Raw genomic sequence first — 16,439 nt, 5'->3', positions numbered from 1 at the left:
ATTGACAAACATCATTCTTACCCTGTACTTTTTCCTCCAGAAAACATTTAAGGTGGCTTACAAAAAAGTATATGCAATTAATAAAAGCAGCAAAACAAAGTATATTAAAAAGTATCAACATAATAAAGGCATAATTGCATCAGCTCTCCAACTTCTTGAAAATTCAGGCTTCCAGAGGTTAAAAATGTCAAGCAATGATTGGGCCAAAGGGGTTCTTTTGTGAAAGAATTTCATAAGCAATTTACTATGACTGAAAAGGCTCAATTTTTCATGACCATCTGCTTCATTTTTGAAACCAAAGGAGCTTCAATTATAGCTACAGATATGATTTGCATGTATAAATAAACATATTGTCAGCCCAGAATTACAGAGAAGCAGTCAGAAAGGCTACAGTTCCAAATAAGCTGATATTGGTGAAGGATGCAAAAATCAATAAATCAATAACAAGAGCTTCCCAAGTTATGTTCATAATAAAAGGGAAAGAATCAGCACAATGAAGATGGCAAAATGTTAACAGGTAACACAGAAAAGGCAGAACCTATTCCTGTATGTAGGTAGATGCTCCATTAAGCAAGCTTAAAGAGCAGAATGAAGGGGCAGGATGAAACACAGTCATGGAATATCTGCTCACTTTCAGTGACATGAAATCTCCAGAGTCAGATGAACTGGATGTTAGCGTATGAAGGAATTTCCTGATTGTCTAGCTGAATCCCTCCATAACATCTTTGACAAATCTTGGAGAAATCATGAAATTCCAGACAATTGGAGGACTAATGTTACCTTTATCTTCAAGAAGGGAGAAAAAGAAGTCCCAGGAACTACAGACCAATCACTCTGACACTGGTATCTGGAAAGATTCCAGACCATATTGTAAAAAGGATGATCTGAACACACCTTAAAAATAGAACTGTGATTACCAGAGGTTATCATGGATTGGGTAGATTTTGAGAATGCTGTAGACAGAATAGATCTTAAGTTCATCAAAATATTTGACAAAGTACCTTGCAATATTCTGCTTAGCAAGATTACCCATTAAAGGCAGACAATGAATACATAGCTGGTTCAAGAAATGTGCTTGAAGCCTGCTCAGTGGTTCTTCCTCTACCTTAGGGTGATATCAAGTGGAGTGATGAAATGAAATTCAGTCCTGAATCTGGTACTCTTCAGTAATTTTTTTCATGATTTTGAAGTCAAGGAAATGCTTTCCAAATTTGCAGGAATAAAATTGGGCAGGTTAATACTGCAGAAAACAGGAATAAAATTCAATATTATCTTGATAAGTAAGAAAAATAGATTGTTCTGCTTTATTTTGTAGTAGTCTACTATCCTTCAAGTATTATGTGCAGTTCTCAGCATCAAGTAGCAATAATGATTTAGAGAAATTGGTCCAGAGGGAAAAAAACTAAGATGATTAGTGACTAGAAACCAAGTCTCATGACTAAATATCTGGGGATATTTAGCCTGAAAAGAGAAGCTTGAGAGAATATATGACAAAACTCTTCAAATACCTAAAAAGATGTCACAGAAGATGCCTAAGACTTGATCTCACCCCAGGGAGCAGGAAGCAAAATTACAGATTTAAATTATATAAAGGCAGACCCCAACTGAACCTTAGGAAACAAAATTCTAACAGAAAGCACAGCTTTACTGTGGACCCAATTACTCAGGGAAGGTAATTCACTGGATGTGTTCAATTAGAAACTAGACAACCATCTGTCAAGGATGTTTTAATCTGGATACCTGCATGAAGGAGGAGGTTAGACTTGATGGCCCAAATAGTTGGAATGTGTGTCCAAATGAATGCAGTGTCACAGAAGCAATTTCCTTGAATAGAAATTAATACCTAGCAGAACATATTTTTTTCCTTTCAATCACATCTGATTCTCAGAGACTGCTTGGACAAGTCCCTGCAGTTTTCTTGGCAAGGTTTTTCAGAAGTGGTTTGCCATTGCCTCCTTCCTAGGGCTGAAAGTGACTGGCCCAAGGTTACCCAGCTGGCTTTGTGTCTACGGCGGGAGTAGAACTCACAGGCCCCCGGTTTTTAGCCTGGTGCCTTAACCACTACACCAAAATGGCTCTCAGAAGAATATATATTAACTATTAAATCCAGCTCCAGGAGAAATATGAGTTTGATCTATACAATTCAGTTTGGGCTTCAATTCAAGTTCAGATGCAGTAATGCATATGCATTATTTTTTTCTTTTTATAAAATAAATTTTAAATCCAATATAAAACAAAAAACAATGTCTTGAGTGATATAAAATGCTACAATCTCTCTTTTCAGACACTGAAGGAGGTTTTTGTTTTTCAGTACAAACTTTATCAATCTACTTAGCTGTTTTCACACATCATTTATATGCATTGTAAATTTAAGTGGAAAATGTTTTAATCTATTTCTTGTCATTGTATTCAACCTGACACAAACTAATTCACTCAATACAATATAGAAGTGCAGTAGGATAGAAATTTTAATTCTTTACACAGTTTTGAAGAACTGTATTGTCAGTAGTTAATTAATTCCTGCCTAAAAGGCAACATTAAATTAGAAAATATAATAAACAGTATAGTAGAGTTTAGAAGTCTACTCATAAAACATCAAGTTTGAGTTTCAGACACTGCTACAAACAGAAACCAGGTAAGAACCATTCTAACCAGGGTTTCTCAGCCAGGGTTCCGTGGAACCCTGGGATTCCGTGAGAGATCACTAGGGGTTCCCTGGGAGATCACCATTTATTTGAAAAATATTTTCAAATTTGGGCAACTCACATTAAAGAAGTAAGTTTTGCTATTTATTTTCAGTTCATGTTAATGCATATACACAGGCCTACACATGAAACAAATATAATGATTTTTTAACTTCTGGCCTATATTTGAGCCTGAACGTGCACGGGTTCCCTGAGGCCTGAAAAATATTTCAAGGGTTCCTCCAGGGTCAAAAAGTTGAGAAAGGCTGGGTAGAGTGATAAGAACTTAAAGTTATATTCAGAAAAGTATTCCAAGAAAGTCAAAATGTAACACTTTCAAATGCTATTGATTAACACTGGAGAATCTCACTGGAACTGATGGATTCCATATCTTCTTCATACACCCCCCGCCACCATCTGTTCTGGAAGCTCACCCAAACTGGGGGAGCGGGGAGAAAAGCTCTGCAGTGGGAAAGCTGATTGATTTTATTATTTCAAAGGAATATGTTAATTGAATTCCACAGTCAGAATACTATTAATTTTTGACTGGATCATAAATACTTTACGAAAGTTGCCTAGTTTGATCACTCAGAAGCTATTCATACTTAACCAATTAATCAGCAAAGAAGAAAAAATATTTTTAATATATTTCCATGATGGCTTACATAATAATCCTATGCATAGTTATTCAAGAAACCATTTTGTTAAATGAAGATTACCTCCAGGTAAGGGTGAAAAGGACTGTAATTTTAAAAGTGTGAATACCTTTGTTTTGTATACGGTAAACTCCTAAAATACTCAAGTACAAGAATACTATAAATCATTTTACAGTAGGCTAACTAAACTAATTTAACTATTTATAACTTAGATGTAGAAAAAAGACCTGAAAATTAGATACAAATTTTGTAGTACGCACAAAAAAAAAAAAAAAAGATATTATTCAAGCAGAACCAGAATCATAATCATTATGTTAAGGACTAATAGCACTTCTTAAACACAAGAAAGTACTGAATACAACAAAGCCATGAATATCTCTCTTATTATAATTTTACACAAGTCATTCTACTCCCCATTTTCGTAAAAGCAAGCATCAATTGCAGAAGAAAAATAATTTTGGGAAATTTTTTCTCTGGTCTTCTCAGAATTTCTAATGTGTTTCTTGGAGAAACTGAGGTGTCTAAAAAATGTTTTTACTTGTTTTTCTCCCTGGGGCATCAGATCTCTACAGGTGGGTAGCTATTTACAGACTTGACAGTAGCTCTCACACTGTTGTTAAGGTAGAATGTAGTTTGGATTAGCACAATGTGTAAACCCAGCTATTATGGTTTGTGAGTCATGGTTTATGGCTTAATGTTATTATCAACCAGGCATTATAGTTGTTCAACATATAATAATTTCAATTAACCACAAACACAGTCAGTTCATCTGATTTCTGAAACTACCCTGCACTTTCCTCACATTAATAATCGTTATAATCACTCACTGTCCACCAAAATTCACTTATTAGTCTTTAAATTACATTAAAATGTATATTCACTTTGATACCTGAATACAGGAACACGTTTACTGTTCCTCACATAATTCCCCCGACCTTCTAGAAAAACCATTAAGGTTAGTTGCAATTAATTTTATTCTGAAAAACTAGTTACATGCCACTCCTGAGAGGTCTTTTCAGTGTATACTTCTCCAAAGAAACCAGTGGCAAAATCTTTCCAAAGTACAGTTCCCTTTTAAATCTAAGAGCTCAGGCTTTACGGAGAAGAGAAAATAACTTATTTATGCAAAGCACTGATACTACCAGTCCAAAAAAGAATCCACAAGTGTCCAATTTCCAAGTGTCATGAAAGCTGAATCCAACAAATGCATAACAAAGCTGCAGAACTGCAGGCAGTGGAAAACCTGTTGACGTCTTTACAATTTTCAATTCCAGATGAAATCAAAGATCTCTAAAATGCTGGCTAGCCTAAAATCTTCCGAGAGGTCCACCTCAATGAAACACAGAGATACTCTTAATTATACAGGAGATTGTATGTGTTAATGGTCCTGTCTACGTAAGAAATTAAACTGCTGACACTAAGTATTCAGTAATAATAAATCTATTAAATCAGGCTTGTACAGCCTCTAAACTAAACACAGTCAATCAACCACACAGTTATCATCCAGATTCTAAACAATGTTTAAAGGATAATTAAAACTACTGAAACTACTAGACTGTTTTAAGTTCGCCTGTTCTTATTTTGCTTCTGAAATGAATGTTGCTTTTAATTTCATTATTGTATCGCTTAGGGCCAGGCTGGGCATGCTTCTCAGCAGTGGGGGGAAGAAGAGGGTGAAGGTCAGCTGGACACAGCAGAGCACAGGACGGCAGGGGCGTTGTGCTGTGGTACTGGGGTGGCTGGCCATGAGGCTTGAGGTGGCACTTGGTGCTGGTGCCAGTGGTGCTGGTGGCGCTAGCGCTGAAGTAGGAGCCCGGAGGGCAGATAGGTGTGGGTGGTTGAAGCGCACCCTGCAGTTCTAAGTGTGGGCAGGCTGCCAAGCGCCCAAATTTTAATCACGTGACCATGGGACACTGCAACAACCGTAACTTCGGGGACCGGGCGTAAGTACCATTTGTTCAGTGCCACTGTTAACTTTGAACAGTTGCCAAACGAATGGTCGTTAAGCAAGGACTACCTGTAGTTTTAACCAGTCTCTGTTGGAATTACTTTGGTAACTTTCCTTTGACTTGGTGGGTCAGCATTAAATAGCAAAAATTCAAGCACACCACTGTCATCATTTTTAAAGGCAGGTGTATTTCTACCACAATAGAACTATTGAAAGGATCTGAAATGTAACTGCCACATTGGTCCCAGCATTAGAGGCCTGACATACAATAAGAATTTTTTTTTTCTTTTTAAGATAGTAACCAGAAGCAATTTTAATGTTTATAAATAATTTGATATAATCACCAGCTGGGAGCAAGGGGAGGGAATCTAAAAATAATAATAATAAAGAACAATGTTTCTGAATTAAATTTATTTACTTATTAAATTTGTCACCGCCGATCTCCTCAGAACGGAAGGACTCTGGGCAGTTTACAGCATAAAACAATAACTATACAATAAAATTCCAATATAAAATATAGACTAAAACAATTTTAAAAACTACCAAATATAATAAAATCCCAATGGCTATGGTCTCATTCAGTCCTTGCGTAGGAGGGGCACTTCAAGGCACTAGCCAACCCCAAGTATGATTATTCTCCTCCCTGCCCCAAGCCCAATGGCAGAGCCAGGTCTTCAATTCCCTCCGGAAGGCTAGGAGCGATGGGACAAGATGTTCCAAAGGGCGGGCACCACTGCAGAGAAGGCCCGCCTCCTGGACCCCGCCAGATGGAATTCTCTTGCAGACGGGGTCCACAGCATGCCCTCTCTGCATGACCAGGTGGGACGGGCTGATGAAGCAGGGAAGAGGCGGTCCCTCAGGTAACCCGGTCCCATGCCATGTAGGGCTTTAAAGGTGATAACCAACACCTTGAATTGGACCTGAAAGCAAGCTGGTATCCAGTGCAGCTCGTGAAGCAGAGGTGTTATATGTGCCCTTCTAGGGGCACCAAAAATAGCCTGTGCAGCCGCATTCTGGACCATCTGAAGCTTCCGGATAATCTTCAAGGGTAGCCCCATGTAGAGTGCATAGTCTATACAGCGCATAGTCTATATGGGAGATAACAAGGGCATGAGTGACTGTCTGAAGGGCTTCCCGATCCAGGAAAGGGCGTAACTGGTGCACAACACGCAGCTGTGCAAAGGCCCTTCGGCCACGGCTGCCACCTGCTCTTTGAGCAGGAGCCGTGAGTCCACGAGGACCCCCAAGTTACGCACTGGGTCTGTCTGGGGCAGTGCAACCCCATCCAGAACCAAAGATGACAAAGTCCCAGATACGGCAGAGCCCTTAACCCACAGCCACTCCATCTTACCAGGGTTCAGCCGAAGACTGTTGTTCCCCATCCAGACCCCCACAGCCACCAGACACTCAGAGAGAGTGGTCACAGCATCACTTATTTCACCTGGGATGGAGACATACAACTGAGTATCATCAGCATACTGATGATACCTCATCCCATAGTGACGGATGAACTCACCCAGCGGTTTCATGTAGATGTTAAATAGGAGAGGAGAAAGAACTGAACCCTGTGGCACCCCACAAAGGAGGGGTCGAGGGTTGGATCTCTCACTCCCTATCACCACCGATTGGGACCGGCCCTGGAGGAAGGAGGTGAACCAGCACAGAACCACGCCACCCACCCCCAACTCCCTGAGCCGCCCCAAAAGGATACCATGGTCGATGATATCGAAAGCCACTGAGAGGTCAAGAAGAGCAAGGATGGATGCACTACCCCCATCCCGCTCCCACCAAAGATCATCCATAAGTGCGACCAATGCAGTTTCCATCCCATATCTGGGCCTGAAACCTGACTGAAAGGGGTCTAGATAATCCATTTCCTCCAGAACCCTCTGGAGCTGTAATGCCACCACTTTCTCAATCACCTTCCGCAAAAAGGGAAGGTGGGAAACTGGACGAAAATTATCCAGTACACTAGGGTCCAGCGATGGTTTCTTGAGGAGGGGTTGTACCAGCGCCTCCTTAAAGGCAGTTGGGAACACCCCCTCCCTCAAGGATGTATTGACCACCGCCTGGACCCAGCCACATGTCACCTCTCAAGCTGGAGGGACATGGGTCTAGATGACAAGTGGTGGCATTTACTGTCCTGAGGATCCTGTAAATGACATGTTATTTTATGTCACATAGTTTTGTTTCAACATTTTTGTAATTCCTTGTTGCTGTGAAGCCATAAAAAGTTGATTTTAAATAAATTATTGCATTTGTGAGCTGTTTCAAGAATACCTACTAGATATATCTGTAAAATTTTAGAAAATTAATAAGACTGTTCCCTCCTTCTGGCATAGAACTCACGGGGAGTCCGTTTTTTTATTCATTTAAATTTATATAGCCACCCTTCAAACTTGCATGACTCTGGACAACTTACAAGTTCATATATTGCACTAACCAATCTATTAAACTGAGTTCCCACCATATGCTAAGCCACAGAAGGTAGCTTCCAAATCATAATGAGCATACAAAGCCAAAATAACCAATTTAGTTTAAGGGAAGTCATGGTGATATCCTACTGGCTTAAAATAAAACCTGAATTAATCAAAACAAGGGAAGCTATTGATAACGCATTTCAATGATGTTCTTTTTTCCACCCGGCCTCCAGATATGGATCCTATACGGATTATGGCCCACCACTATTAACAACACCTGAAGTAAGCACACCGAAGCCCATTGAAATCAATAGGACAGCCAACCAAGTACAAGGTCAAATTGCATTGAACAACTTTGTTATGCTATCTTTGCATTTCTGGAATTGTTACCTTCCAAGTTGAGGGCTTAGCACTGAATTTCAGAAAAGGGTTGTCCAGACAAAGCTGCCAATGCTGAATGGTGTCAAAGTTGCTGGGCTGTAGATCTCGATCCCATACCTAGCCAGAGATGCAGCAGAGGTCCTCATCCAATGTCTAGAGTTGCAGGACACTGGGTGAGGAGAAACAGACTGAAGCTCTATACCAGCAAGATGGACATGCTATTCATCTGAAAACCATCTGGCTATCAGCTGCCGTACTGACTCTGGAAGGGGTTGAACTCTCCATGAAGAGGAAGTCTGTAAGTCAATCTTCTTAGGCTGACAGCTATTGCTGGATCTTCACTTAAAGCCACAGCCAGGGAAGTCTTCAGCCAGCTTCAGCTGAGGCACCAGCTGGGGCTCTACATAGAGGAGGAGGAGGAGGAGGAGGAGGCGGCGGTGGTCTTTGGTGACAGCAACTCATGTCCTTATCACTTTTAGAGTGGGTTGCTGTAATGCACTTTACATAAACTGCCCTTGCAGAGAATTTGAAAACTGCAGTTGGTACAGAATGCAGCAGCCCATCTACTGACAGATGGGAGTTGCAAAACTGATGCTGTATGGCTTTGACAAGTCCTGTACACATTTTTGGGTTATTCAAACTGCTGATTTTAGGCTATAGAGCTCTATAATGACTTGGCTTCCAGGTATCTCCAGGACTGTCTCGTTTAAGTTCAACTTGTCCTCCTTGTTTGCTTAATCTGGGAGGGGATGTTATGACTATCTTCCATCTGAGAGGTTGATGAGGGAGACCCCTGAGATGGAATTTTTGGAAATAGAAATTATTCCAGAGTGTAGTGGCTATTTTTCTGGAAATGTTACAGACAGAGCTATTTTGGAAACTTTGTAGTGTTTGATGGCAGTTAGGTTCACCTGTTGGAGTTGGATGTTGTCAGAAGAGGTGATCTTAGCCTTGTTATTATGAATAGGTTTTTAAATATTTTTCAGTTTTATTGTATATTGTAAATCATCTGAGGTCTAATGAAGTGGGGCAGTATATATAAAATTGTACATAATTCAGTCCCATGTTTATTACTTTATCATGTGCATATTTGAAGAAATAACAACAAATTCAAATATCAATATGTTATTGGAAAAAAATGAAGAACTGGATATGGAAGAAAGGAGTAATTAGGAAGAGTGCATAGATGGGCTAGAATTATAAACTAGTATTAAAAACTATATGGATTAACACCTCTACACATGAAAAAAGATTAAGATGCAAAGAATTGTCACAAATCATACACATATAAGCCGCCCAGGGTCACTTGCTGAGATGGGCAGCTATAGAAATCAAATCAAATCAAATCAAATCAAAATGCTCCCCTGGCTTGCAACTGATAAATCTTTTCCGGCCAACCAAGAAAGCTTAATTAAACCACCACTAGCAACAAATGTTTCAGACATAAATTATCCAAACAAACATTAGAGTTACCTGTACATGTTTTTGGAGCCTAGTAAATTGTGGTCTTAATTAACATATTAAAAAAAATAAACTATATTCCATAGGATTTGAGTAGCTGAGCTCAACTAAGAGAACAGTTTTCAAATAGCAGAACCCAGGATATGTATAGCTAACAATAAAAGTTTCACTGTTCATAGACTGTGTACACATCACTTTTTCTTTTACTGAATTTCTGATTATGTGAGAAATTGACAAGTAAATCTGTGTGCTCTATGGCTTAATATAACACTGTTATTTTTTCAACTACTGTAGATAACTTAAAAAGCCAAGCTATTTATTAAAAGCTTATAAACAGTTCACAAAATTCTCAGAAATATTGCCTTAGAAGTTTATAGTACAACTTGAATATATATGCTTCTCAAGTAAATATAACTGTCATTTATTTGTTCTTAGACATATTAGATACATTTACAAGTTTAATTCCTAACTGAAATCTAAAGGCTGTATAAATATATTTAACATGTTTTTAATTTTATAGTATGAAGTAGAAATATAATTCAATTCAATAAACTTAGAAATATGGTTTGCAATATTTGAAAGCTAATGCTGCAAATGATCCATCTCATTTGAATTCACAAAATACATATTAAAATGTATTGGTAATTTGTGTCTTTTCTTAAGCTTCCAGTAATGGGAACCTTGATATCCTTTCTGGTATCCACAATTAAACACTGAACTGACATATTATTTTCCAAAACCATGGTCCTGTTTCCAATTTAAAGTACTACAGGAGGGGTCCAAAGCCAGACCTCTTGCTCTCTGGACCTCCTTGAGATTTTATCAGAAGCAGGAATGTTCTGCAGTGCATTTGAGAAAGGGACACTCCTATAGGTGCAAGCAAAATACTCCCCCAAAAAGTTCTCTATCCCTATCTTAGGACATGACAGCGTGTTAAGACTTCCATTAAAAGAAAAACATGGTAGTAGTTTATTGGTAATATTTGTTGCAATGTAAACCTGTTTTTATAAATAGTCTTCTCTTGTATGATTAGGACACTTTCTGTCTGAAGTAGTTTAGAAGCTGGCTTATAAGCACTGAAAGAAAGAGGGAAATTTAACAAAATAGAAATAGTATGTAAATATTAACATTCCATAAATGTTTTGTCCTTTTCAACAGTTAAATTGGATATATGTTCTAGATGACTGGTAAATGTAAGCAAGCAAATGTCTTTTATCTTTTGCAGGCAATTTGAATTCCTTCAGTTATGTAACCCCCTGTGTATGTTGTCAGTTTTTCAGAGGACATCTAGAATAATTAAAAATCAGGTACAGTATATATTTGGCTGCCATAGACTAACACTGCTCTCCTAAAATGTCTAAAATAGCCTGGCTTTCTAGCTGAGATTTCCAGATTCTTCAAGGTTACTGTTGCGGTTAAAAATATAGCCCCTAGCCATTTCACTGGAAGTAGCGCCAAATACAGGATTAGTGTCTTTTATAAATCTAACAGAAATCACAGCACATTATTAGTCTATGGAATATCTAAAAATGTTGATTTTTAACTGGCTTACATATACCACTCGGTATTTCCTTTTTAAGTTTGTGTAAAATGCTCTCATAAAGTATGCAAGTTGCTTCATTTGCACACTATTATTTGTTATTGTTTGTATAAAAATTCTACAATATTTCAAAATAATTTATTTAAAATGAAAACAAAACTATGTTGAGAATTTAAAAAGTATGATATTCTACATATAGATTTTAAAATTTGAATCCAAATCTCATGCTGCCATTGTTCCAAGGCATAAACTCAGTCCTAACAAGACCAAAGATTTTACATCTTTAGTTATGCACTTCCCAGACAAAACTGGCATGCAATTTGGGGGTTCTCTTGGACATGTTGCTTCTGTTCAAAGAACAGATGGCAGCTGTGGCCCAAAGAGCCTTTGCTCAGATCCATCTGGTGTGGCAAGCGCCTCTTTCCTAGATTTGGTGTTTCATCCCAGTGTCACTCATGTCTTAGTCACTTTGCATATAGATTATTGCAGTACGCTACACATAAAGCTGCCCTTGGAAGACCACTTGGAAGCTACAGCTAATCCAGAATCTGGCAGCGCAAGCAGGTATGGGCATGCTTCAGTCCACTCATTTAACACTTCTGCTACACAAGCAGTACTGATTACCAGTGAACTTCTGGTTCAATTCACAGTGCTGGTTGTCTGAAGGACTATCTTCTTTTTCAATTGTGCCTGTCCTGTCAAATCCAACATAGCGGGCATGCTCCAGGTCCAATGTATAAGAAATTCTAACCTACAGAACCTATTGTTTGTTACAATACCTGCCCTCTGGAATAGTATCCCCCTGAAGGTTTGAAGAGCCCCAAACCTGCTATCTTTTAAACAAGCCTTGAAGACTTGGCTTCATATTTTTAATTATTTTAAATATTTATAAAATATTCATACTTTAAAATACTTCCGTATTTTATTAAAAGAAATGTATAAAGCAGCTTCAGAAACTCATTTTTCTGTAGATAGCAAAAAGCAGGATCACTGGAACATACTCATTACAAGTTATCCATTACAATCCTGACTTAAGTGTTGGGATTTTTAATTACAGGTAGTCCTCGACCTATGACCATTCGTTCAGTGACCATTCAAAGTTATGACAGCACTGAACAACGGTGGTTATAACCGCTCCTCAGAGTTCTGGCCCCCCCAGCACCCTCATGTCATGTGATTGCAATCTGGGTGCTCTGCAACTGGTTTGCACTTATGACCGATTGCAGCACCCTGCGATAACGTGATCGCCATTTGCCACCTTCCCTGCCAACTTTCCCAGAAAGTCAATGGGGAAGCTGACAGGGAAGGTTGCAAATCCCTGGGGTAAGTCTCCCCCACCCCCTCTGTGCTTGTGCGATGCTGACCACTTGTGCACCCCCGTGCATCCTTCCCATGCCACGCTTCTCGCATACCCCCTCATCAGTGTTCCTCCTCACCCTGTCATCTATCAGTCTGGCTCTGGTTCCTTAAACTGATATCATGAAGCTGATTTCAGAAGGCTGAAATACACATACCTATTGGAGCACTGAGGTTGTTATTTAAAAAAAAAAAAAAAAAGGAACTAGCCATTTAAGGTAGAAGAAGAAAAAACTTGAGTGGATAACAAAAAACAGTATTATACAGTATATTTAGCTAGGAACTTCAATAGATCTACACTGGTTTCAAATGTGCTAGTCATGGTACACAAAATTTGTTGGCAAGATACCTGGCCAAACTGCAGTTACATTTTGCTGATCAGCAAGAAGACTGACATCTGACCAGTCCCTAACTCCCCCCGCAAAAAAGTTTCAGATATGGGTCAAATATCAACTATCAGAAGGGTAATGGGGAAACTGTCTCAGATTTTAATCTCTCCCAGAAGCTTCACAAAGTTCTAACCATCTAAATGCAGATTCTTCCATATTGATGAATGGAAGAAATACTGGTACACTTGCAACATCAATAATATACATTTACTGAACACATTGTAAAAGGATATATGTATTTACCAATCATAGTTAAAGAAATTAAACTATGTGAGTCAAGTGGGAGACAGTTCAGTTGATCAATGAAACTGAAATTCCTTACAAATATCCTTATCTGCCTCAGATACAACTGTTACCCAGTTCTAAAAGGTTCCCTCCTCAATGAACAAAATATTTTATATTTACACCAAGGATAACAAAGATCATGGAACATTTCTAGTTACCCACCTATATTTTTAAAATCACTTAATCATCAGATTTAAGAGCATAACAAAAAAGAGTTTAAACCAATAAAAACCTCATGATGCTGATTTAAAATACCTGTATTTCTACAACAGTTTTTTGGATCAATCAGATAATATTGAATCAAACCTTTTATCAATATCTATATAGAAAAGATCAGTACATTTAGGAAGACAAAGTTAATGCTGAAAGCAGAAAAGAGGATAGATTTTTCAAACATAAAATTATTAAGTCCATTTTGTGTGTGTAAGTAAGTTGGTTACCCTGACAAAGTGTTCTCTTTCCATGCAACTTCAATCCCTTCCCATCTGGGGTACAGGAAATTTCCAGAGCAGACCTTTGACTGTTACTTTCTACCCATTTGGTGAACTACTTCAGAAATACAGGGGAGTGAAAAAAACTTCTGACACCCGACATTTGCAAACACATATATCACCAACTAGATGGCATGAATATATCTATAAAGTAAATAATAAAATATCCCAGTATCCCCAAAAGAAAACCGATAACCTGCATTGTGGCCATTTTATTAAGGAGCAAGTTTAACTTCAGTTATTCATTCAGAAGTTGCAGTGCTGCTCATCCTTAATTGGAATATACAACAGATGTAAACATACATTTAATCCTTAAAATACTTCTAATAGTGCTTGCTTAAGGGCATTTAGGATTTCATCCTTGACATAATTTATAACATGTCCTAAGCACTCTGTTTTTAAAAACGAATTTGATTTAAACCTTGCCTTTCTAATCAACTTATTTCTCATGAAGATCTAATAAAGTGAAGAATCTTAAGAACAAGGTATGGTTAGCCCAGCCTACTATTTCCTATGGTAGTCAACCTGTCCCAAAGCTCTCCCTTTGAATTCCAGAAAGAAAAGATGAGGAGGGTGACTGTATGAACAGTTTTCTACAGCCTAAAACTTCACCAACCCCCCCCCCCAACAATCAAAATAATGCAACTAACTGTCCATGGTTGGTATAGAGGACTCTACAGTAATTAAAATGGTTTTCTGTAATTTTTCCTTGCCTACTTTTGCAAATACATTGCAATAAATGAAACCAATTGCTAATGTCATCAGTAACAACTTCATTTTCTTTTTTGAAAACACTTCAGCTGTTTTTTCTCATCTTCCCTAATTTAACACCCACAAATAGCAAATGACAACATCTGAATCAACCTCTCACGTTTTAAAATTAACACCAATCAAGCTTAATCTAAAGGATATAATTTCTTTAAAGATCAAGTTAAAACAAGACATTTCCCAAGAACTGGCAAACGCAATGACTGTTTAAGTAAGACTCTCAGAAACTGATTAAAGCAAACTGCTCACAGACTACTTCTTCAGTAAGACAGACTTGAGCCTTTCCTCATTTTGTGGAAAGCACAAAATCACATCCCTTTATTCCAAACCACAATTACTTTCCCTGCTAGGCAGAGAAAACTGCCAAGCAGAAAGAACTACTAATAGGATGCCCATATACACTCCCAAGAACTAACATCACAAATAGCTGCAAAAATAATAGCTTAGCAGGAGGCACTCTTGTAACACACTTCAACCCAACTAGGCCTGGTATGCATGTTTACTTAAGATGGCATAAGAGCCCGTACAGAAACAATCCTTTTGTCTCTTGCCACAGCAATGCTAAAATCGTAAGGAAAAATCTACACAAAAAATCTCTGACAGCATTCAACTAGTTTCATGTGGGGAGCAGTTGTAGCTCTTCAAACCACCCAGTGAGGGAAAACATTTCCTACAGCAATGGAACATTATAAAAAAGTCTGTTATTTCTCAACATCCAGTTTCTACATGAAGCATCCTGAAACAATACTGTTTGGGAAAACCATCAATACTTGGAACGCAGATGAGTTGTGGTCTGGGTGGTTCAACGTTTGGGCAGTAGAAAAGACACCAGCAGAGAACCTGTTAAGAACGGCTAAATCTGCTAGTTTTGTATGAATAAGCTTTCTTCTTTTCTGTTGTGGAAAACTGCACAGCCGTGTGTCTTCTCCTCCCGCTACTTGACAATTCTACTAAATTTAGGGAAAATAAAAGGCTGCCTATGGAAAAGGGGAACGAAGCATTTTTTTTCCCCCCGGGTGGTCTACCATTTGCCAAATCATCCGGTATCAGGAGCTTCTGAAAACTGCCATAGGGAGCTTCTGCGAGAACATGCCTCCCAAAGAAGAAGAAGGAAAAAAAAAAGGGGGGGTCATTATTTCAGATCCCCTTCGCCCACAAGTCCTTTCGTGTAGGCCCGGATCCCGGTCCCCTCCCCCTCGGGGACGCCTTTTTCCCGAAACGCCAAAGCGGTTCTCCCCTCAGTCCTCTCCGGCTTAACTGCCCCCAGTCCCGGGAAGCTCAAGCTCACCCGGTTCCCAACGGACAAGGGGCTGCCTGGCCCGGCCCATTCGGGTGCGCTCACCTTCTGTATCCGCTTCAGCGCCATGGGCAGCGGGGGATGCGGGCGGACCGGCGTGGGGAAGCTGCGAGGGGGAACGAAGAGGAGGAGGCGGCGACGAGAGCGTCGGCTGCTCCAGGAAGTGGGGGGCGGGCGCTCGCGGGGCGTGTTAAGGCCGGAGCCGAGGTGCCGCTCCGCTCCCAATCGATGGGTCTTTTGTTTCCGCTCCTACTCATAGACGGCACACTCCACCCACCATCTCCTGCCGCCCGAGATGCATTCTGGGACGTGTAGTTCCAGCGGGACGGGCGGGCGATGCAGCATCCTCCGGAGTTCTGTTCGGGGCAGTCGAGCAATGGTAGATGGGAAGGGCTGGCTGTTCCTAGGGGCGAGGATGCCAGTTATGAACTCGCTGCAATGTGGGGGTATTCTGAGACGACTTTACCATTTCTCATTCTAATTAATTTTTATTAAAGAAGTTTTTTACAAAATAAAAACAATACAAAGTTAAAGAAAAAAGAAAATAAAAAAGTGATAAGTAAATAGGAAAGAAAGAAAGAAAGAAAGAAAGAAAGAAAGAAAGAAAGAAAGAAAGAAAGAAAGAAAGAAAAAGAAAGAAGCTATACTTTAACATTTCTCAATTTAGGGAATAAAGATTTTGTATTTCTGCAAATTTCAGGGTTCCTGCAATTCTACTGATGTTTCTCTCTTGGACCTGGGTGGTACTGTTTTGGTTACACAG

General features: G+C 39.2%; 1 protein-coding gene across 4 annotated transcripts in view; it reads right to left on the bottom strand.

The window, feature by feature from the left end:
• Positions 1 to 15,936, bottom strand: part of UBE2D1 (ubiquitin conjugating enzyme E2 D1) — a 31,832-nt gene extending 15,896 nt beyond the window's left edge. Inside the window, exon 1 of one of the 4 annotated variants that reach the window (XM_063307472.1) lies at positions 15,668 to 15,936. In XM_063307472.1, the coding sequence (XP_063163542.1) occupies positions 15,668 to 15,745 (78 nt within the window). In that variant the 5' untranslated portion in view covers positions 15,746 to 15,936. Of the gene's footprint in view, positions 1 to 1,105; positions 1,223 to 15,667 lie in introns of those variants that run through there. The other 3 variants (XM_063307470.1, XM_063307471.1, XM_063307473.1) reach the window with 3 other exon arrangements.
• Between the last annotated feature and the right edge of the window lie 503 nt (positions 15,937 to 16,439).

Source organism: Candoia aspera, chromosome 6 (genome assembly GCF_035149785.1).
Source record: "Candoia aspera isolate rCanAsp1 chromosome 6, rCanAsp1.hap2, whole genome shotgun sequence".
Lineage (NCBI taxonomy): Eukaryota > Metazoa > Chordata > Lepidosauria > Squamata > Boidae > Candoia > Candoia aspera.
This window is presented reverse-complemented; position numbering and strand designations above follow the sequence as displayed.